This window comes from Paramisgurnus dabryanus, chromosome 10 (assembly GCF_030506205.2).
Source record: "Paramisgurnus dabryanus chromosome 10, PD_genome_1.1, whole genome shotgun sequence".
Taxonomy (NCBI): Eukaryota; Metazoa; Chordata; class Actinopteri; order Cypriniformes; family Cobitidae; genus Paramisgurnus; species Paramisgurnus dabryanus.
In genome coordinates, this window is record NC_133346.1 from 4,681,374 (window position 1) to 4,705,286 (window position 23,913).

Here is a 23,913-nt window from a genome sequence, read left to right on the forward strand (position 1 = left end):
CATCTGTCTCCATCTGTGCACTCCACCTTCTGGAGACGAAAGAATGTGAAAAATGAAGATTTACTCATTGTACCTAAGCTTTGCCCAAAGTAAACTCATGACTGTCTTGAGGGTGTGCTCGAGCCTTTATTTACTCCGCCTAGTGATGCTATAGACAACATGTGAAGACAGGGAAACACACGCTTATCTAGTTTATTGAAAACATAGTCACATGGTTTAAAAAAAAATGATTGTAAGTAAGAGGAGGAGGAAGTGAGCACAGAAAAGCGGCATTCTTACCTGACACAGTTTTACTCTCCCAATATGCTCACACTGTTACCAATGAATTTATTTAACACTTCTGTGAACGTGGGCACCTGTCGGAGGAACTGACTCGGCCACAGAGGCCTCACTGAAGGAGATGACACAAAACGGGACTGTAGCCGGCAATGGCACTCATATGGATGAACTTAAAATTGTGATCGTTGGAGATGGGGGTTGTGGAAAGACATCACTGCTCATGGTCTATGCCAAAGGAGACTTTCCAGAGGTAGGCATTTGATGGTTAAAGGGGGGTAGTACATCCAAAAATATTTTTTATTTTTTATTTATTTAAACATTTGTTGTGTCAAACTTATGCGAATATAAGTTATTCGTGGAGCACAAAATGGCAAATGTTGGGGTCTGACAACAGTCACAACCTCAGTCACCATTCACTTTCATTGCATTTTAATTCCAGTGAAAGTGTGGCTGTCGGTAACATTAAAATAAGATTTTATTTCTTTAAGTTCAAATAAGCAATTTAACAACATACAATTGTATTTATTTGTTGAGCATCTTGACATTATAGTTTTTACCGGTACATACATTGACAGTTTTAAGAGAAGGAAATATTGCAAAATGTGTTCGTCATTTTTACACAACATCCTTAGCAAGCTTTTCCAGTCTCAGATCACAAAGTTTCTGCCAACGCCTAAATTGTGACTATAATGTGTGTTTGCCGAAACCAAAAAATTTTGCGCTTTCCATCATCATCTGTCATATTCATGTACTGCTCTAATGTCATGTTTATATTCAACAGAAATATGCACCATCTGTGTTTGACAAATATGTCACCACTGTGTCTTACGGAGGTAAAGATATTCAGCTGAACCTTTACGATACAGCAGGTGAGTATCTGAAGGCATGAGACACACCTTAAGATTCCAAACAGCCCATTATCTTATTTAGTGTTAAGGTTCATTGATTGAATATTTAGGCAGGAATGTTAAGTACAAAATGGGTGTGAGGTTATTACGTGTTCATAGTTGACATCTTTGAGAAGAGACTTTGTTCATAATGTAAATAATAAAAATAGTTTCATCTTTAAAAAAAATTAATATTTAATATTTAGTTTTTGAGCATTGCATTAGCAGTGCAAAAGGTCATTGGTTCGAACCCAGGGAACACACATACTTTGGATAAAAGCATCTGCCAAATGCATAAAAAATATGTAGTGTTCATTCAACTAATATGTGAGGCGTTTTGATATTTGTCACATGAAATTTCAATTCTGGGTGAACCCGACAGTGGGGTTTATCCATATTTGACCAAACCATGGGTTGAAACAACCCAGCATTTTTAGTGTGAATATGAAAATCAGTCTGTGAATGTGGTGCAACAAGTTGAAAACCACGAATGCTGAAAATGTATTGAAAATATTTTTAATTAGTTTGTTTTCTGATATTTTGTTTGCTTACACTTAAATAATTCAGTCAAACTACATGGTTTATATTAAGGTTGACATAAAACAGATTACAATGGCATCTATTTAGAGAGCAGAAAGAGTCAAACTTTATTTCCCTGTGATAATTCAGACATTTTATGGCTACAGCTACATTGTGGTCATGATGTCGTACTGAGCGAATTACATTTTCATTTACTGTCTATGACCTCTGAGAAGCACCGAGTCTTACAGATTTCCTCTTTTTAATTTCTGTGAAGTAGATCTGTATATCTTTCTACAAATATTACCGCTTCACAACTGCTTATCAGAGACACCCTGCTGCCCAAGTCTCTCTTTGACTCTCAGGAACAGGAAGCTGAAGTCAGGATGTGGTTTTTTTGAATACTCTGTTCATAAAATAGGACTTATAAGAAAACGCTCTGTGGTCGAAGTCTGCACCGAATATCTGAGGTGTTTTTCTGAAGCATCTCTATAGAAACACTCGAAATAATGCTGTACTATTTTCAGCTAAGTTTCCACAGATCGTTTCCCTCTAATACAAATCTGCTGTGTGCATATTTACAGGTCAAGAAGACTACGATCGATTGAGACCTCTCTCCTATCAAGATGTAAACCTTGTCATCATCTGTTACGACGTGACTAATCCAACATCTTTCGACAATGTCACGATAAAGGTGAATTGGTTAAAAACAGCACAGGGCTAAAGGCCTGCATTAAAGGTGCCATAGAATGAAAAACTGTATAGATGAATAATAAGAGTTCTGTATAAGAGTTCCTCAAACACGATTGGTTCCTCCTTCTTATGTAAACCTCATGCATGCAAAAGACAGCTTAAAAACAGGCCAATCTCAATATAACACTGACTGTGACGTTACAGTAGCGATGTATACCCCCAACATTAAAATACACGTTAATTATAATGTTGTTACAATGCTAAAAACAAAGTTGTTACTGCTGCTGAGTTAGCGCTGTATGCCTAGCGTTTAGGCTAAGGTTCTACTATTGACGTTACAGCTACGTTTTACAGGGCCACACTTAAAAAAAAAAACTTACGACTCAGAAACATCCATTAACAATCTCCAAACAATTGATTATTCCTTAAATTCTTAAATTCTTTGTCTAATACAGACTCAAACATAAGGGGCCCTATCTTGCACCCAGCGCAATTGACTTTGTCAGTGACGCATGTATCATTCGTATTGTGCACCGGCGCACAGCAGGTTTTTCCCTCCACAGACGCACGTCGGCAAACTAGGGAATGAACTTGTGCTCCCTGGGCGGTTCAGCGCAAAAAAGGAGGCGTGTTCCGGCGCAAACCATCCCTGATGCTATTTTGCAGTTTCAAAAAACAATTGCGCCACTGACCAAAAAAAAAATAGTCTAAAGTCAGTGGCGCGTTGCGCGTTGTTCATTATGCTATTTTAAGGGCGCATGCTTGACAATATTGTATAGTGTGCACAACGCGCACACACTTTGCTTATCTAATCTACACAGATGCAACAGTTATTTTTGTAAATCATAAATTGTTACAATAAAAAATATTAACACATGAGATAAGGGAAATCATAGTGGTGAGCATTGTGGTGATAGTTTTTATTTATTGTGTGGCTGCGTTAAAAAATTCTCATGCAACGATTAAAATATTTTCATAAGTTTGTTGTGTGGCTGTATTACGTTTATTTTATGTAAATAATAATTTAAATGTTTTCATAAGAAACCTTAATGTATATGAACTTGATTTGTAAGTTTACTTTGGGGTTGGACCTTGCTTGCGTTTCTTGGGTCCGATTTCAAAGCCCCCAAACCCTTTCAGCGGTGAGGGTGGACGCAACGATGTCCTCTGCTGGTGTCTGTGTAGAGGCAGATCCACCTCCCGTTACACGGCATGCACGATTTATGCTGGCAAGCTTGGGATTCCCGCTTGGCGCAACGATGGGGATGCCAGCTGATGAGACAATTGTGGCTATTTCCTCTCACGCCTGTTTAACCTACGCTGATTTGGGCGGGTTTCTCCTATCCCCATACAAAACAACTTCTCTGTCTTTGACTGCTCTTACAAGAACGTCAGTCTCCTCAGCTGTGAACCGCTCCTGGCGTGCGCCTGGTAAATCCGTCATAATAATAGCAACCCGCCATGGAACTTGCGCACTTGCGTTTAAAGGGAATGTTGGATAGCGTTCTGATTGGTTTATTTGACGTTACGCCCAAACCACACCTATGAATAATGAACCTACTTCAGACCAACCCCTTATTGATTTGCGCCTGGCGCAAGAGTTATTTCTCCCGCCGGGAAAATAGCAACAGCACCCAAGATCCGCCCACAAACTCACTTGCGCTTTGCGCTTCGCACTTGCGTTTCAGATCGTTAAAATAGGGCCCAAGATCCGTTTACACACACAGAGCTACTAAAGGAGATGCTCTGAGAAACAGCCAATCAGAGCAGAGCTCAACATTAATATTCATGATTCATAATAAGAGCATTCTTTCATTCTTACTGTGGGTTCACTCCAGACGCGAGTTCAACGATTTGTGCGAGTAGATTATATACAAAGTCAATGCAAAGATGTGATCAGATGCGTCCTCACGTGAGGCGTCACGTTTGGCACGAAAACACGCGCTATTTGCCCAAACGCATGACACGAAGTTAAATCGCGCTAGTAATCTAGAGCGAGTAACGAGATGCCCCGCGTTTGGTGTGTACGTAGCATAAGATTCTAGAGTTGTAAATGGACATGTAAACGTTTCTGGATTATTTTTGCACTTAATAAAGTCACATATCTTCTATGTAGATATCAGAAAACAATTTAAAGGTGCAGTGTGTAATTTTTCTTGACAGAAATGCAAAATAATATCCAAAACTATATTATCAGTGGTGTATAAAGACCTTTTTATAATAACCCATTATGTTTTTATTACCTTAGAATGAGACTTTTTATCTACATACACCGAGGGTCCCCTTACGTGGAAGTCGCCATTTTGTGCTGCCATGTTTCTACAGAAGCCCTTTACGGATAAACTTTTTTTGCTAAGTTGTCTACGTCAATGACATGTTTTTCCAGTGGCAGCTACTGTAGCTTTTCTATGCGTTTTAAAAGTGAGGGGTGAGCAGTGGACTGAACTGTTGGTTGCAATTCGCAACCTCACCACCAGATGTCGCTAAAATTTACACACTGCACCTTTAACAGATTATTTCACTCCATTCTTTGGCACCTTTAAGCATGGTTTTACACTGTTGATCTTAACAATATCTTAACCTTTGCTCAAACACTAATGTCTACAAACAATTAGATTTAAATGTGAACAATATTTCTTATAAATTTTTTTTCCAGGGCTAAATAACCAGAATTCACATAATATACATATAATTATTTTTAAACCAAGCATTGGATCAAAAAGAGACTAACACAACCCGCTGGATTGTAATTTAACCAAAGCTGGGTTGTTTTAACTCATTGTTGGGTCAAATATACACATTTTCTGGGTTATTTAACCCAACGGCTAGGTTTGACACAACGCTTAGTAAGAAACACAGCATTTTAAGTACTTTTACTGTAAGTCAGTACTTATCAGTCCCTTGTGTATATTTTATCTCTGCTTAAGAACATTAGAAACGACATTTAAGAGAAAGTGGCCTTAGGAAAATTAACCATGCTTTTACTAGAAACTGAACCAAAACAAAACAGAAGATTGTGTTTGCGGTGAAAGTGAAAAAACATCTCCCCCCAGGCCAGCTGATAAACTTTGACCTGAACAGGAGGTCATTACACACAACTTCGATGGCTCGTCACTGAAAACAAACAGCGAGCCAAAGAAAAGGAGCATTAATTCAGGGCCAAAATGTAATAGTTTTGATGACTATTCAGTGTTTAACTGCTTTATCTCTCCCTGGCAGTGGTACCCGGAGGTCCATCATTTTTGCCGCGACACCCCTATTATCCTTATCGGATGCAAGACGGACCTCAGAAAGGATAAAGAGAAGATGAGAAAACTCAAAGCCTTGGATATGGCTCCCATCACCTACATCCAGGTACTACAGCACACACATGCACAAAAGAGAGCTTTATTTACACATTTGGTTTTGTTGCAAAATGATCGACTTGCATTCATTTGTCATTCAACAGGGCGAAGAGACCCAGAAGCAACTGAACGCTGAGGTATACCTGGAGTGTTCGGCTAAATACAGAGAAAACGTAGAGGACATTTTCAGAGAAGCCACTAAGCGGGCGTTAGCGGCCAGGGCCAAAGCAAGACACGCCCGAAAAAAGAGGAAACGCTGCAGCATCCTGTGACCACTGCATAAAACACATGTTAACTTTTGTGATATTTAATGAATGTTTAAAACAAATGAAAAAAAAATGGCTGAGCCGTCTGAAAGGATGTGGTTTACATGCACGGCTTAGTGACTGACGGCGGGAACCACGTGGATTTTAATGAACTAAGCCACTTCCTTCTTTGCATGTTTTTGACTATACGACCTGATAAAATCCAAAGACGGGAATCCAAAGAGATGAAAAATTAACGTAAATGCTGCTGCTGTTTCAGAAAAGACCACAGACTGATTATGGGATGTCCACAAACAATTTACACTCAAAAAAAGTTATTTAACCAAAGCTGGGTTGTTTTAATCCATTGTTTGGTCAAATATGAACACTTTCTGGGTTAATTTAATTTAACCCAACGACTGGGTTTGATCCATTATGACTCATGAACGGTGTGTAAAAAATGGCATTTTTTTAGGGTGTAGTCTGTTGTGATAGTGCACACAACTACTGAAGTTCACTTGCTTGTACATCGTGCACTGGGATGTAATGTGTTAATGTTGTGCAATTTGCATGATTTTCATACACAACAGTTGCTGTTTGTGTAAAAGTTGCACAAAAACCTACTGTGGTTGAACCATGGTACAGTTAAAGTGTCAAAAATTTAGATCTACGCTATGCTACTTAATGAATGCCATATTCATGTACATTGTGTTTACATTGAACACCTATGGTATGAATACCATGGTGTTACCATAGTACGTGGTAGTACTGTGATCATTTTATGTTAATGCTGTCTTGGTTTCCATTATTTTCTAGAAATATGAATTTGTAGATCACATTTCAAAGGATTTTTATTCTTTTCATTTAACAATTTATAAATTATTTTCAGCCCAGCATTGGGCCAGAAAGCGATGAACCCAACCGTTTGAAATTTAATTTGACCTGTGTTGGGTTGTTTTAACCTCAAATATTAATATTTTTAAACCCAATGGCTGGGTTTATCCTTTTTTTTTACCCTACAGTGGGTTAACAAATAGGCCAGCACTTTTTAAAAGTACTCACCTGTTAAAAAAGCATTTTTATTCTGTGTAGGCTACAGTGTAAACCATTTTCTGTCCCACCAAATGTTTAGATTGCACAAATAAACAAGTGAAACCATATTTAAAGCTATATAGTGTTTGTGTGTGTATTAGGGCGGCACAAGATTAATCGCGATTAATCGCATACAAAAGAAATGTTTGTGTTTGCATAATATATTTGTGTGTGTTGTGTGTTATTATTATGAAACACACACATATAAATATTTATTTATTTATTTTATTTATGCATTTTATATATATATATATATATTATATTTATTTTATATATAAATTATTATATTTATTTTATATATCTTCATATATACACATGTAGATACATGCATTTGTATTTATAAATACAAAATAATTACACACAATGCACACACATAAATTATGCAAAAACAAACTTTTTTGTTTGCGATTAATCACGATTAATCTTTTGACAGCTCTTGTGTGTATCCATTGTGCATTTGTTTCATGTTCAATGTTACAATCATCAAATTCAATACTGCCAAGAGTCTTTGCTTTTCCTGGCCTATTTGTCAACGGTGGGTTGACAAATAGGCCAGCACTTTTTAAAGTACTCACCTGTTCAAATAAAGTGTTTTTTTGTGTGTAGGCTACAGTGTAAACCATTTTCTGTCCCAATCCGTGTTTAGATTACACCAATAAACAAGTGAAACCATATTTAAAGCTATATAGTGTTTGTGTGTGTATTAGGGCAACACAAGATTAATCGCGATTAATCGCATACAAAAGAAATGTTTGTGTTTGCATAATATATTTGTGTGTTATTATTATGTATTTATAAAAACAAACACATATAAATATTTATTTATTTATTTTATTTATGCATTATATATATATATATATATATATATATATATATATATATATATAAATTATTATATTTATTTTACATATCTTCATATATACACATGTAGATACATGCATGTGTATTTATAAATACAAATTAATTACACACAATGCACACACATAAATTATGCAAAATAAATTTTTGGTGTGTAAGCTACAGTGTAAACCATTTTCTGTCCCAATCCGTGTTTAGATTGCACAAATAAACAAATGAAACCATATTTTAGGCTATCTAGTGTTTGTTAGGGCCACAAAAGATTAATCGCGATTAATCGCATACACAATAAAAGTTTGTGTTTGCATAATATATTTGTGTGTGTGTTGTGTGTAATTATTATGTATATATAAAAACACACACATATCATTTTTTTAATAGAATTTATTTATTTATTTTATTCATGCATATAGATATATTTTTATTATAATTATATTTATTTTATATATCTTCACGTATACACATGTAAATGTTTTAAATACATGCATGTATGTGTATTTATATATACAAAATAATTGCACACAAAGTGCACACCAAATGCAAAACCAAACTTTTTTGTATGCGATTAATCGCGATTAATCTTTGACAGCTCTAGTGTGTATCCATCGTGCATTTGTTTCATGTTCAATGTTACAATCATCAAATTTGATACTGCCAAGAATCTTTACTTTTCCTGCAAAACAAACCTGGTCAAAATATAACGTTTGTACTGTGGTTAGTGCAACAACTCCTGTTTAGCAGGATGTGACTGCAGTAACGGAAGCCTCGGTTTGTTGTTGCGTGACACTACTAGACTGAACTGTCTCTTTGACTTAAAATTTGTGGTCATTTACGCAACATTTTACACTTGCATATGCATGCACATATGGTGAATTATATAAATGAAAAATATTACATTTGTGTTATTTATATATCTCATAATTGTCACTTTAAACAGTTATTGTATCAGCTACTCAATCCTAAACAAGGAAATCCAGTCCTTCTGCCCTCTGCTGGTGATTGTATAAATAACACTCAGCCACAGGTTGCATCATATTGATTTTATTTGCCTTGTAACAGTGGACGGTGAATGGAAATTCAGATTGATTTTCTAGAAATGTTTTATTCCAGTTCAAGGCTCTTTGATTTATATTCAAGCCAAAAGTGCACATAGTGATTTTAACACATAACAAAACATACACAGTGTTAACAAATATGACATAGGATCACTGTCCCTTTAAGTACAGCTTTTTCTTTTAAATACAGTCGATGGAGAAAATAATTCAGAAAACCATGATTTTGTCACGAACTAAAACCAGGTGTGAACAGGCAATAACTAAGAGCATTAAGGCAGAATTTAGTTACTTCTTTCACTACTCGGCTGTGTTATAATGTAGTAAGGTTTCGTCAATGAAGCCATAAGCAACTATAAATCCCATTTGACATCTTACAATGGACAGTAAATGTACACGTTACATTTGTGAGCACAATCATACACGATTAAGAACCAGCTCACCTTATCACAGCAGATGTAATTGTAACAGCATCCTTAAAAAAAATAAAAATAAAATCAACAACACATTATGCAAGTTATTCAGCGTTTTAACCTGATCATTTTTAATTCAGCTGAATATCTACACTTTTGAATATAGGTGGAAACTACAAAGCAACAGAAATTATCCAAATTGACTCAGAAACATTAATGGAGCTTTATTGCCATTATTTAAAATGCAAATCCATATTTTTAAGGTGTCACAACACGTCACGTGACCACGATTTGTTCCAAGATTTCTCAATAGATTCACCGACAAGCCAAAACGTGCAGAAACGCACTCGTCCTTTTATTAAAATACGAAGTATGCTTTAGTTTAAATGTTTCTCGGAGAGCAAGTCTTGGTCTGTTGCAAGTTAATGACTATCTAGCTTTATTAAAAACAGTAACGCAAAAATCCTCGCAATGTACTACAACCTTCCAGCTGCATTGCATAAAGTTAAAATGTGGCTTTTGTAAACATGCACGGGAGCAAAATAAAAATGAATCGAAGTCTTCTGGTATTGAGGATTTAGTGTTTGCAACTCCGATGGTTTTTAGTGGTTAGCGCCTCTGATAGCTGATATTGCATAAATAACACAGTAGACGAAAGGGCGACGTGACATTATCTTGAGCATCCATCGCAGCTGATGATGATGATGATGATGTTGTTTCTGGGAGGTGGCAGCATTTGACCCCCCTTTCAAAACAGCTCCTGGACACCCAGACAAAACAGTTTTGTGCGTTTTGCATGAGGTCTGTGTGTTCTGCAATTGGCCCTCCAATCAGTTGGTTTTGACCTTGCCTTTGTTCTTCTGGATTTTATGGTGGACCACTTTCAGAGTAGTGAGAAAATTTCCAAGAAACAAGACGAGAAACGTCAAGGCCATCATGAACACCTGCAATACAAAAGAAATGAGGTCAATAAAATGTGCAAAAATCTTCATTCCTTCTTTGTCCAACTGGAAAACAAATCCTACTTATCACACGGCTGATTCTGATTGGTCAATCGCTGCATTCTGCAGACAAATTATAATTTTTTTTAAAGCTGCAATCTGTAACTTCTGTAAGTCGTCATCTCTGTTTTAAAACAAAATTGCAAGTTACTTTGAAAGTTTTTGCAAATTACTAAATATATGGGGTGAAGTAAAATGAAGTCAAGCTTTCATTACCCACAAAATCTTACACAACAGTGCAAGCTTGCAGATTTATGTGCATGCTCAATAACAGATTCCGATTTCATTTTAACCAAAACAAGTTACAGATTGCAGATTTAAAGTTCACCTTGGGGTTTATTTTGTGACACACATAATCCATTTCTTAGTCAAATACTTTATGGCCTTACCTGCCATTCTCTGCAGTCCTCATGGGCAGAAAGCTTAAAAAGTGTCACAGCATTGTACAGCTGCCAAAACTGTCCGAAGGGGAGAAAATAAAACTTAAAATTATTTATAGATGGGAAGATCCAGACAATTGTGAACATCACATGAGCTACTGTCTTACTGTGGGTTCACACCAGACGCGAGTTCAACAATTTGCGTGAGTAGATTACATACAAAGTCAATGCAAAGACGCGATCAGACGCATCCTCTCGTGTAGCGACACGAATGACAAAACGCTAAAACACGCACTATTCTCCTGAAAATATTCAACGAGAGCAAAATTTTCGCATGACACGAAGTTTAATCCCACGGGTAATCTAGAGCGAGTAACGCGTTGCTCCATGTTTGGTGTGTACATAGCATAAGATGCATGAATATTTTGCCTATTAGGATATGCTAAGTGGGTATCTTTATGAATAGCTAGGCACTTATGCAATTCCCCGGTTCTTATTAATGTCTAATTTTGATAAAACAAAATAACCGCTGGTACTTACATGGCCAAAAAATAGAAATGGAAGAATAAACGTGAGTCCTCTCCACATCCACGACTGAAAACCTTCTGCAAAAGAAACAAACGATTTAAAACATTCGAGATCTGAATTTAGTCTACTCATCATCTGTAGTGTGACTCTTTCGATTCAAGTCGAGCATCTGAATACTTACCAACTGTAAGGTCCAGCTGGTTTCTTTCACCCAGAGCTCGTAACCGATACAAGCAACCGCTCTGATAATAATACTGAAGAAACTGCACACAACCTGCCAAATAAACAAGAAACTGCTTAACAGGAGCCAATATATCGATCAACTCTTATTACATTAAGAAAAGATAAAATGCTGTCATCATTTACTCACCCTCAAGTTGTTCCCAACCTGTATGAATTTATTTGTTCTGCTGAATACAAATGAAGATATTTTGAAAAACAGATCTGGGGCACCATTTACTTCTACTATAGAAGTCAATGGTGCCCCACATCTGTTGGACTTTTTAAATTCTTCAAAATATCTTCATTTTTATTCAGCAGAACAAATAAATTCATACAGGTCTGGATGAGTGGCGGCTCGTGACTGCTTTTCCGAGGAGCGAAAATTCAAAACATGTGTTATGCGTGTTGCCGTGTTTTCAAAATATGCGTTATGTGAACCATGTGCATCACGTGTTGTCACAAAACTGTTTACGATTAAAGAGACGCTCACGTTCACAAAATACACGCAAGACACTCCCTTACCAGCAAACTCTGATTATGCGAGGATCTGGCAAACGCGAGCGTCTCTTTTATCATAAACCCTTTAGACTCTGAATCAGGCACTTATTTTGAAACTCGACGTACAGGACGCATATTTTGAAATAACGAACCACACACATGACGGGCTACATACATTGTGACGAACTTCGCATCGTGCGCCCTCAAAAAAGAAGTCCGGCCACTGGTTTGGAACAACTTGAGGGCGAGTAAATGATGACACCTTTTTCCTTTTTTCTCCTTAAAACAAGCCCACATACTTTGATAAATGGAGAAGGCCAAGAACTGACTTCTGAACATCTGATACATTAGACCTTCTGGCCTAGTAAGAAAAAAAGTCAAACAACAAATACAAACTAAATTTAATATTTTTAGAATGGATTAGAATGAGAATTGTTACTTACTTACCATGTCAACATGACTCCTGATAAAAAGGTTGAGACATAATGATGTAAAACCCACCAGCCTTTGATTCTACAGGAATATAAAAATGCAATAATCAAAACCAAACTATATAAAGAATTTTTTTCGGGGTGTATGGGTATATCTACTTCCCAAGCCAATAAAAAAATATATTTTATATATTACAGCAAAGAGACAATAGCTGCATTTCCATTAAAGACCTGCAGACTCTGCAGTATTTTCTAAACGTCGACAAAAAACAATTGCGAAATGACAGTGCTTCCATTAACGCAACACAATTGCATAACACGATGTTATGCGACTTAAACATAATTTTGTTGTCTCGCGATAAGTCATTACAAAAACCATGCCGTTGGGTGTATTCGACTTCATACGCTGATGCGCATACTGACATGCGGATGACATCAGTTCTTGTGACGCTGCATGAAGAAGTCGAACACACCTCTTCCATCTTGTCCTCCATCCAAACATATCATGGCATATTTTAAGAATGATCATGTGACCTTTAAATGTTTCCATTGTAGTTTTGCAATATTATTTTTTTTCCGAATTGCCTGAAAAACCACCTCACCAGAGCATAAAAACTTTTTTGCAATATATGAGAGTTTATTGCCATGTTTCAATTTCAATTCGCCATTTCAATTTGAAGGATAATGGAAACTAAACACTAAGTGATATAAAAAAAATACTTGAAAGCAGGAAATGCAACTCAACTTCAGAAAACTGTTAGCCACACAATTTTCATAACCGCAAAATAATAAAATATCAGTGAAACATCCAAGTTTAGCAACTGAAAATGTAAGTGTGCACTGCGAAATAAAGCATCTGTTAAATGCATGAATGTAGATAAACTTACCGTGAGCCGTTGCTCATCAAGATACTTTCCCTTATTGTCAATGTGCAATAGTACCAAACCAATAAAAAGTTTAAGATCTCATCGAAAACCCTGTGAAGAAATATTACATATCCATATTACAGTTCAAAAGCCGTATGAATGTTAATTCTTGACATAACATATCTCCAAACTCACCGATAGTTGAGAAAGAAGAGGCATGTGACGGCACCGAACAATAGTATTATAGTCATATAAAGTTTGAACTTTTCATATTCATCTTTGTACGCGAACCTGTTTCAAAAACAAAGTCAGTACGATTATATCAGGAAAGTTTCTTGGCTGTTTAAATGACCGACTTCAGACTTACTTGGCTTGGTTGCTGAGCAGTGTAACGTTCACATTTCCCAGGACCAAATTTAAGTATAACCTGTAAAGAAATGAGAACTATTTTAATACAGGAGGAAATCTCTCAAAATACACAATGAGAAGTATCACAACTGACCCATTTTTCTTTGGCAAATAGGCCTCCATGTCAAAAAAGACATTTTGCCTCTCTTTAATTCGGACTTGTAGGTCATTTAAATCTTCAGATTCTTTGTCGCTCCGCGAACTTGCACACCTACACAAAGAAGAAAGAGGAAATAGATGCATCAGATCGTTGTGAACGTGCACAAAACAATGAAGATAAACAACAAAGATTTTGGATAACATGAAAAATGTGGCACATACTTATGCAGACTTTGCTTGAGTTCTTTAAGACCTTTTCTCTGTTTGCCAATGGCATTGTTGCATAATGCCTGGAGGTTTGTCAGTTCCTCTAGCTTCTGTCTGTAGACTTTGTGTGTTTCCTAAAGGAAAAATGAATGTAAAGAAACCTGTTTTTAAATATACATGTGTATAGCGTTCATTACAAATGTAAAAAATTGCTCCACCTCTTCAACCAAGCCCTGTTATTTTTATACACCTGTTATTTTAAAACCGCGTCATCCTAACAATTCAAATGACAAAATCTTGTCCCTCCCTGCATTATGTCTCTTTTGAATAGCCTGTCTGGCTATTTTTACTTGAATGAAATGAGTTTAAAATCCCAACATCAGCGAATACATGATCTGTGAAACCACTATCTACAGCTAAAATCAGACTTTTTTCACGTTTAAGGGCTATAATTGGGTTCCCAGTGCCTCCATCAACTTAGAAAATGTAATAAAGATCAACCCAGTAACTTAGTTTTGGTAAACATTCCCTGCAAGCATGTCAAAATACGTAATTGAAATGTGGCTCCCCTTGTGATGTCATAAGTGGATCTTATTATAATAATACCACCCCTTAATCTGCACTATCCAACCACGGCACTGCCATTAAGTGCAGAGAGAAGAGACAAAAAAATATTGACAACACAATTGAGTTTAAATTCAACAAACCACCATCATGGCGATCAGCGTTTGCATTTTATCAGCTCATATTTTACATCTTTAAAAAAAAACTTCAAATTCAAGGGCCTTTCAAGGACTTTCCAGGTCCAATACCCTCAAATTCAAGGACTAAATGTGGGGAGACATTTCAAGTGAGAGCAAGGTTACATCGTGTTACCTTTTAAGATACATTGTTACAGTTCCCTTTCGAGGGAACTCACGCTGCGTCACTGCGGTGACACTTTGGGGACGCCTCCAGGGATAAGTGCGTCTGAATGTGTATATCAAATTCAACCAATGGTGAGGCTTAACGACAATACAGGGTGATGCAGGAGCCAGGAAGTATATCGCTATCTGAAATATTGCCAAAGACGGCGTTACAGGGACGCAGGAAGTTTGGCAAGGGAGACGCAGCGTCTCGTTCCCTTATCAGGGAACAACAGTTACATACGTAACCCGAGACGTTTTCATGTGTCAAACACAACTATGCAAAAAAGCATTTTGGTATGAATCAACATACGCATACAGAAGATATAAGCATTTAAAGCGAACAGTTTAGCACGTGTGCTTAAAAAGTCTAGAAATTGTATGATATTATCCTACACTACACAGGGAATAATAAGGATTTTTTTCCAGAAAACTTCTTGCATAAAATAGATTCAAGCACTTTCAATGACCTGTATCTATGTATGTATATTTTCAAAAACTTCTCAGGGACTTGAATTTTTCCCCCAGATTCACAAACTTTCAAGGACTCGTGGGAACCCTGCACATATGTCCGCTTTCAAGAGCACACACCCCTAACGTCGGCTTTGGGTTAGGGTGGGCATATACTTTAAAGGGGCGCATACCAACTTTAGCAAGGGCATTTTAGGCATGATGTGAACCATTAGGGTTATTTTAAGCGTGGGTCTATATACCAATCTTTCCCAATAATATGCATGGCAGGTATGCAGTTACTTTTCTGTCAATCCTTGCATGAAGTTACTGTAGGAATACCATGATGCAATGATGGTTATGCTGTTATAGTGCTTTTAAACTAAATAACAGCATATTCATGCACCATGACATTTACATGGTACTTCATCCAAAAATATAAAGCATTGCAATGGTGCCCGAAGATTTGTAGTAGCACTGTGGTACTTTTATAGATGAATAAATGCGTTAAGCTTCATCATTAATCTGCCCCTGATCGATTATACGAGTGAACTGCATTTTTAACAGTTGAGCAATAACTCCACTCTAGTTAACATCTAACCTGGTTTATCTAGTAAAACTCTTGAATCATTATCTGATCTGCTCAACTAACACACCAAAACCACACGTACGTATTCATATCTCAATCACATAAGCTACACAAATACTATTTTCAGTATAATTTAAAGCACTGTTGCTGACTGAAATGTACACATGTACAGCAACAAAAGAAGGCTATAGCCTGTTAGCTACATCATAAACAAACCCATTACGATTTAGAACTAACACGTGGTTAATCACTTGGCTATCGAAAGACGCAAACAACACACATTCGTTCAGTTCAAACCTGTAATTGTTCATATTCTTGCTCTATTTCTTTCCATTCACTTTGACATCTCTCCAGTGACATTGTACCCGTCTGCGTTCCCGCTGCTCTGCCGCACACTACCGCTAATGGGCGCTGCAGGTATTTAAACCACCTCCTCTTGTTCGCCATCCCCCAATCAGAAGCGAGTATGAGATTCCGTGAACAACATCGCCACGTAGCGAGAGGGAGCGCCTGCAAGCGTTAATATGATTGGTCGAGGGTGGTTGCGCGGTTACCATATACACGAATACTCATGAGAGGACTGAAGAGGAATGTTAGATGTATATTTTAAATGTTAAAATATTAACGTGTGGGTAGTTTTGTTCCTCTCAGACGTCTGGTGAGCTTAAAGTGTAGTGGTCAGGACAGTGGAGCTGGTCACAAATGGGATCAGGTAATACTGTGGTATTTATTTTTCTATTAATTATTTACCTATTATTAGTTATCCATGAAATGATGGCTATCGTATCTTTAAGCATTGTTATAATTAAATCTTGTTTAGAAAAAAAAATCAAGGTGTAAGTGTAAGGTAAAAAGATGGCTTCATGCGGCGCTGCAAAAACCGACAAGTGGATGACGTCAAAGTTCCGCGAGAGCGATTTGAAAGCAGACTCCTCTGTACGTTTTCTCGATCGCTCTCGCGGTACTTTGACGTCATTTTCATGTCGGTTCTTGTGGCGCCGCATAAACATAAAATTAAGTGGAAGGGGCTGTTGAATATTGTCAAAACACTTTAGTTGCACTTTAGTCAGTCATAATATGTTGTTGTTCTCACTATGCTCCTGCCTTAATTAAATACTGTGTAAAATCCAAAAATCAAATGCAATAACTCCACATCATGTCCATAACATAGTAGTACCCTGCTTTTTTGGTTAAAAACAAAAAACAAAGGTGTTTTGTAGCTTTCTTTGTGATGCTAATTATGTACTATTTTATTTTATTTGCAGCATGCCTTTTTTAAAGAAACCCCGGACTACTGAACCACCTGTAAAACAATGGGACAAAAAAGCCCAAAAATGTGGACTGCTCCACACAGTCTATTCAGCCAATGGAGATCGGTACAGAGGCGAATGGTTGGACAATAAGAAACATGGTAAAGTATAGACTTATAACACCCTGACTGATTACAAAATGTAAAGATGTATAGAATCCATCATGAATGGCTTTAGATAAAAGCATCTGCCAAATGCATTAACGTAAAAACTTTGCAGGCCTTGCGGTTCACACTGGTAGACGATGTATTTTAAGAAGCCTCGAGATAAATATTGCTTCCCCCTGGGAGTTTTAGTGCACATGCCTTTATTTAATTGACTTTGTTATTTAGATCTTTAAGGTGGTGTGAATTACACTTTAGTGTGCTCTCAAGGACAGGCTTGGCAGAATAAGAGTTCGGTTTCATCCATTAAACAAATGTTCTCAAGTATAGCTTTTACTCTGATAAGGAAATGGAATGCAAGTTTGGAAGAAAACAGGAATAATCTATGATGGGGAGTGGAGCTTTGGAAAGCGCCATGGGTACGGAGTGCTCACCAAGTTTCACCGTGAGCAGAAAGAGTATGTGAGGGTGTATGCAGGTGGCTGGCAAAATGACAAGAAAGAGGTAGGTTTGAAAGAGTTCTGGTAAGATAAAGGCCAGATTCAGAATGTAAAATCAATATTGTTCATTTAAAGGGTGTTGGGACGTATTTCTACAGTCCACTGGCTTTCTATGAAGGCCATTGGAGTAAAGATCAGAGAGCTGGATGGGGAAGAATGCAGTATGAAAATGGGGAAGTCTATGAAGGCGAATGGCTGAAGGATAAGCATGATGGACAGGGTGTACTGCTGCTTGGTATTAAACACTTTCATGCAATTTCTCATTACTGTATAGCATTCATTTAGCCTCTTATTTAAATGTATAAAACATGGATTTCTACCTTTCTTGATGAAGCAAATGGAAACCGTTACGAGGGCGCGTGGCGGGATGGAAAGAAGAATGGCCACGGCAAGTTCTTCTATCTGGATAGAGGTCAGCTGTACGAAGGCCTTTGGGTCGACGGCGTTGCAAAATCTGGAACACTGTCTGATTTTGGAAGAGAAACAGCACTTAATCCAACTATGTATCCGATTCCCAAGGTAAATGCTATGCATTGATGCAGGATGTCTAGGTAACTTGCATGCTAGTTTGCATGAGCTGATTTACATTTTAACAGTACAACAAAATGCAAATATAACCTCATTGGTTTTGACTATTGTAAAAGCGAGCGGCACAAGTATTATTCCGTTGTTCAGCAGTGTCTAGATGGAGTAGTGTTGTCTTTTTAATGATTGCTTGCTACATAGTGCAAATGCTGGAGCACTTTGTAAATATATATTTTTTTCATCTCTAAGGTTTGCTTAATAGATGCACAGTCTGTACTGATGGAGGCACAATCAAATCTCACTGAGGATGAAGGAAAATCAACAACGGGCACTTTTCCATAAGCTATACGGCTGCTAGACAGTATGTAACAGGACAGTATTTTGTGTCCTGAAATGAAGGGAAACTCTTGATGTTTATTATCCTTTCCATTAATATTAAAAACCTTTTGCACAAATAGCTGTTGGTACATTATGCATCAATTACAATGGAGAAGCTTGGATGCAAAAGCCTCTAAATGCCACTTCTGTCACTTCAAATCTGCCTAAAGGATAGTTCACCCAAAAATGAAAATTCTGCCATCATTTTCTCATCCTCATGTTTGTTTTAAACCTGTATGAGTTTCTTTTTTCTGATGAACACAAAAAAAGATATTTTGATAAATTAATGAATTCCATCATATTTGTTTTTCATACTATGGAAGTCAATGGTTACAATCAGCTGTGTGCTTACCATGATTTATCAAAATATCTAATTTTGTGTTCATCAGAAAAAAGAAATTCATACAGATTTAGAACATGAGGATGAGAAAATGACAGAATTTTCATTTTTGGGTGAACTATCCCTTTAATTCTGGCCTCAGGCCTTTTAGAAATACCAGTGGCAGAATCCATAAAGAGTCTGACAAAAAAAGATGTCAGACACACTCAGAGGGTTTTGCATCTGAGCTCTTCAATTACAATTTCACTTTCACAATACAAAGATAAACAAAATGGTGTATATGTTGGAGTATGGTTGAAGTTTATTTAAGACTTTGCTCAAAATATAATTAATGGAGACCAATAAAATCCCAGGATATGATGTGCACTTACAACAAGTGTGTCAGAATTCACCAAGATTTTAAACATAAGTATTTCACATTTGAACTGTAATTGGCAACACGATCATTAAAAGGCAATGTTGCCAATCACTTCTTGTAGCATCTTATGCTAAACACTTTCCCAATGCAATTATACAATCTTACCAATGCTGAAAACACTAAGTGCTTGGTTCAAATCTTAAAATGAATAAAGATCCCTTTAATAAGACATTCAAATGGTACTGAAAAGGTTAAACAAACATGATACTATTGTATAAAGTGCCTTCATTTCTATCAGTTTAAGGGGGTTATGAAAAAGATCTAAGGGAGTGATAGTAAGACCAATATTTTGGGTTTGAGCCATTATTCAGCAAAGCCCTGATTCAAAACACCTGCCGTAAAAAATGTTTTGGTCAGATAGTAATGAAAGTGTCCCCTGTACATTCACAAAATGTATATTAAGTTCTCATCAGTGTTAAAAAAATATTAGCAGTAGTCTTGTACGATCTTTGGGGTTTACCCAAAACTGTGTTTTTGTAAACATCTTATCTATCATAATATGCAGAGACAACTATAAGCATTATTGTGTGATAACGCAATGCTGGTTCAACTAGTGGTAACTTTTGTTTCAATTTTTTGCAAACTGATCTGGTGATATCCAGTGGTACAAAAATGACATGCTGCACTGTTAAGACTGTAGCTTGCCTAAAAACAAAGTTGGCACAGCTGACATACTGAAAATAAAAGACTCTCTGTGGTGTAAAAAGAAGGAATTAAATAGAAACGACTAAAATAGTTTGCAGTGCATGCTTTCATAGTTCAATCTAAGCTCAAATAAATGTGGAGCTCAGATGAAAGGGCCACTAAACGCCACCTTTGTCAAAAATAAAATCAAGATATTAACCGAACGCTCTCAGCAGGTGTTATATGTTCATTAAATATGTTTACTTCAAATTTGCTTAATCCCAGAATGAGGCCTCAGGTCAGAAATACCGGTTTGTTGGCAGAATCCATTAAGAGTCTGATAAAAAAAAAAAACTAATTTACAAGAAAACATGTCAAGACACATTTTGCATCTGAGCTCTTCGAAACAGTTTACACATATAAATCTAGACACTTTGGAGTCAACATGCAACAAATAGATCAATATCTTGTTTTAAAACTTTACATATGAACCGTTGCTCTTTCCCAAACTCAAAGTTAAGGGTAAAGGGAACTTGGAGATTGTAAGGTAGACGCATCTCCTCTATGGTCCAGCTCATTTTGCAAGTCCTCCAGCTCCTCCAACTCTCGAAACTGCCTGTCAGTCTTGTGGCTGACCAGCGAGCGGTAGAAATGCACAGCGAAAACGATAAAAATCAATCCGAAAGGCACCATGATGGAGGTAGACGTGATCGCGGCAGCCACCCCGGCGGAGATGGTATCATTTTTCTGGTTTTTCGGCTTAATGGGCAAAAACTTGACCCAGCACAACAAGACCACTTCGGCCAGGAAAAGCAACGTTCCAATGACGGTAGAAAAAGCCCAGGCCAGCTCGATGTGGCGATGCATTCTCTCGTGAGGCGATTCCATCACCGAGTTGAGGTTGTGCACGTTGCTGACCGCTTCGATGTTGGGTAGGATGCAAGTGCTCACCATCAGGGCGAACAGGTGGACGGCCACCAGCACAGTGGTGCAGGCGCTGAAAGAAATAAGCAGTCCTGGTGGATAGTCGTGATTGGTATCAAGCTGTACTTCTACCATGGCCACCTGTTAAACAAGAAGCAGCAAAGGTAAAGCAAAATCTGGTTGTGTCACTTTGATGCACATGCGCAACTAGTGCAAAATAATTAGTTACAAAAACCAGTACAAAACTACAAGCCTTTTCTCCTGTATAGTTCAGTGGTAGAGCATTGCATGAGCAGCGCAAAAGGTTGTGGGTTCAAACCCTGGTGTTTCAAAATAGTATACCTAGTAAGGCACCATTGTAAGTCGCTTTGGATAAAAGCATCTGCCAAATGCATACATGTAAGAGGTAGTTCACAGAATAATGAACGTGCTGTTAATTTACTCTCCCTCGTGCCATCCAAGACGACGTGCAAGACAAAATGTATCCTCGTGGCTCAGATACCAGCACATATGCTATATATACCTTAATATATCTCTAGGAGCCACAAGGATTTATTTTGTGCTGCCTGTATCTGCTTTTCGACTCTTAAAGTGATGGCACGGTTTCAGCTTAAAACAATCTTTGCTCTACTAAAGATAAAACTACTCCTACATATGGATGGACTGAAGTAAAGTAAATAAGAGCATATTTCATTATTCTTGAACTATGCTTTAAAAGATCCAACCAAAGAGTGAATAACATCAAATGAGTTATCAAAATAAAACTATGTTTATTTTGGGGTTGACTACTTCTTAAAAGAAACAAAGTAGTGGTGGTCGATCGATATGGGTTTTCTTTTATGCCCGATGCTGATAGATAAATATTTATAAATATACTAGAGCTGGGCATAGATTAATCTCATACAAAATAAAAGTAATTTTTTGCCTAATATGAGTTTGTGCTGTGTGTAATTATTATGTATAAATACACACGCATTCATGTATGTATTTAAGAAACATTTACATGTGTATATACATTCATTTGTATTTTTATAAATTCTATATTATATATAAATAAAAAAAACTATATATAAATAAAACATTTCTTAAATGTATGTGCATGTATGTGTGTGTGTGTGTTTAAATATATATATAATATTTACACACAGCAGCACATACTCATATATTTTGCAAAAAATTACATTTATTTTGTATGAGATTAATCTAGATTAATCTATGCCCAGCCCTAAAATATACCCTTTTGAGATACTTAAAACACATTTACAAGACATAATTTATGTGTTTCTGACATCTCACAGTACTGTTTGAATAAGTGTGTTGAACTAGTGTGGTGTCGTTAATTTTTTCTTAAAATTAAACATGCATGTGTGTGTATTTATATATACACAATTATTATACACAGCACACACACATATATTATGTAAACTAAAACTTTTATTCTGCAAACGATTAGTCGCGACTAAACAAGAGGCAGCACAAATACAAACATCAAATTTAAGTAATAGAGAAATTTACTGGCCGATTGAAAAGATTTATCGGCTGATGTCAATGATAAAAAAATCCAAATATCGGCCTCTGCAACATATTGTCCTAACACTATAAAGTAGTGTGTTTTTTTTTTTTAAATATCAATGTATGTTTTTCTCTTAAACATTTCCTAGCTGGCACAACTAATTGTACATACTATAACTAACATTGTGAAACATGAAAATACTAAAATTAAAGAAATACTCAAAAATTAAAATTCTGTCATAATTTACTCACCCTCAAGTTGTTACAAACCTGTAATAATTAATTTGTTTTGCTAAACACAAAGGAAGATATTTGTAATAAAGCAACAACAGAAGCACCATTGACTTCCATAGTAGGAAAGAAAAATACTATGGAAGTCAATGGTGCCTGAAAAAGTTTTGGTAACAAACATTGCTCAAAACATCTTTGTATTCAGCAGAGCAAAGAAATTATACTATAGGTTGTAACAACATGAGATTGAGTAAATGATGACAAACTTTTTGGGTGAACTATCCATTTAAGAGTACATAGCAGAACTTGGAGATTTAAAGGGGTATCTCCAGAGTAAAGCTTCAAGATATAGTGAAATGATCGACATATTGCAAACTTGCATGTCGCAATGGTTTGCAATAACTGAATACTACAAATAGTTATGCAAATCAAAGCTTTAGGTTGATGGAGATAGCAGAGAGAATGGTGAGACAATTTATTTTCCCAGAAAGAATGTGAAACATGTGTCAGTTATGTATAATTTGTTTCCTCACAATTAAATTTGGTTGCACAAACTTTAAGCATTATCATATTTACTACAGAGTATGCACACTTTTAAGTGTACTGTGTATAGCACTTATTATAGGCAGCAAAGTAATGCAGAAGATGTTTGATACATCCGGTTGACATCCGGTCATAACCCCTCAGTCGTTTATAGTCTTCAAGTACAAGCAAAACAACTGCGGATGTCAGTTTTGTGCGCTTGTGCACTTGAAAGACTTCCCAGTTCAATCCATTACTATGCAAACCAAACTAAAATCAATCAAGCCACCCAGCGTTGTTATGCGCATGCACGCGCATTCTTTCTAACATTAAGATTATACTCCAAACGCGACCTGTTGGACATCAACCCGAGTAAATAGCCTACACAACAGCTGTAAGTTGGAACTCACCATTGCGAAACCTGATAAAAGAGCCGACGTGCGACTGGAGGCTTTGAGTTTCGCTCGGCTCAGATAAAGCTTTCTCCACGACAGAGCCTGTAACGAGTGCTCGTTTCGACTCATGATTCTCCGACGAATGTTTATGAAAAGCTAACCGA

At 36.8% G+C, this 23,913-nt stretch overlaps 4 protein-coding genes across 5 annotated transcripts; 2 read left to right on the forward strand and 2 right to left on the reverse strand.

Moving 5' to 3' along the window:
* Window positions 1–243: 243 nt before the first annotated feature.
* Window positions 244–7,733, forward strand: rhof (ras homolog family member F). Its single transcript, XM_065261849.2, has 5 exons — window positions 244–529; window positions 1,061–1,148; window positions 2,270–2,379; window positions 5,598–5,732; window positions 5,827–7,733. Exons 1-5 carry the CDS (start codon window positions 401–403, stop codon window positions 5,992–5,994), a joined length of 630 nt encoding a protein of 209 aa, XP_065117921.1. The 5' UTR covers window positions 244–400; the 3' UTR covers window positions 5,995–7,733.
* A 1,209-nt stretch (window positions 7,734–8,942) lies between these two features.
* tmem120b (transmembrane protein 120B) lies at window positions 8,943–16,396 on the reverse strand. The gene is made up of 12 exons (XM_065261783.1): window positions 16,264–16,396; window positions 14,038–14,156; window positions 13,811–13,927; window positions 13,676–13,735; window positions 13,504–13,599; window positions 13,330–13,419; window positions 12,459–12,524; window positions 12,311–12,372; window positions 11,473–11,565; window positions 11,304–11,368; window positions 10,773–10,841; window positions 8,943–10,326 (listed from the first exon to the last, which is right to left on the reverse strand). The coding sequence occupies exons 1-12, from the start codon at window positions 16,324–16,326 to the stop codon at window positions 10,213–10,215; spliced, it is 1,014 nt and encodes a 337-aa protein (XP_065117855.1). The 5' UTR covers window positions 16,327–16,396; the 3' UTR covers window positions 8,943–10,212.
* morn3 (MORN repeat containing 3) lies at window positions 15,790–20,498 on the forward strand. Of its 2 annotated transcripts, none has more exons than XM_065261802.2 (6): window positions 15,790–16,044; window positions 17,232–17,377; window positions 17,727–17,884; window positions 17,956–18,115; window positions 18,215–18,399; window positions 18,655–20,498. In XM_065261802.2, the coding sequence occupies exons 2-6, from the start codon at window positions 17,233–17,235 to the stop codon at window positions 18,745–18,747; spliced, it is 741 nt and encodes a 246-aa protein (XP_065117874.1). In that variant the 5' UTR covers window positions 15,790–16,044; window position 17,232; the 3' UTR covers window positions 18,748–20,498. The 2 variants fall into 2 exon arrangements, with proteins under 2 accessions (XP_065117874.1, XP_065117867.1); XM_065261795.2 differs by lacking the exon at window positions 15,790–16,044 and adding an exon at window positions 16,475–16,678.
* orai1b (ORAI calcium release-activated calcium modulator 1b) lies at window positions 19,405–23,896 on the reverse strand. The gene is made up of 2 exons (XM_065261815.1): window positions 23,765–23,896; window positions 19,405–21,230 (listed from the first exon to the last, which is right to left on the reverse strand). The coding sequence occupies exons 1-2, from the start codon at window positions 23,876–23,878 to the stop codon at window positions 20,682–20,684; spliced, it is 663 nt and encodes a 220-aa protein (XP_065117887.1). The 5' UTR covers window positions 23,879–23,896; the 3' UTR covers window positions 19,405–20,681.
* Between the last annotated feature and the right edge of the window lie 17 nt (window positions 23,897–23,913).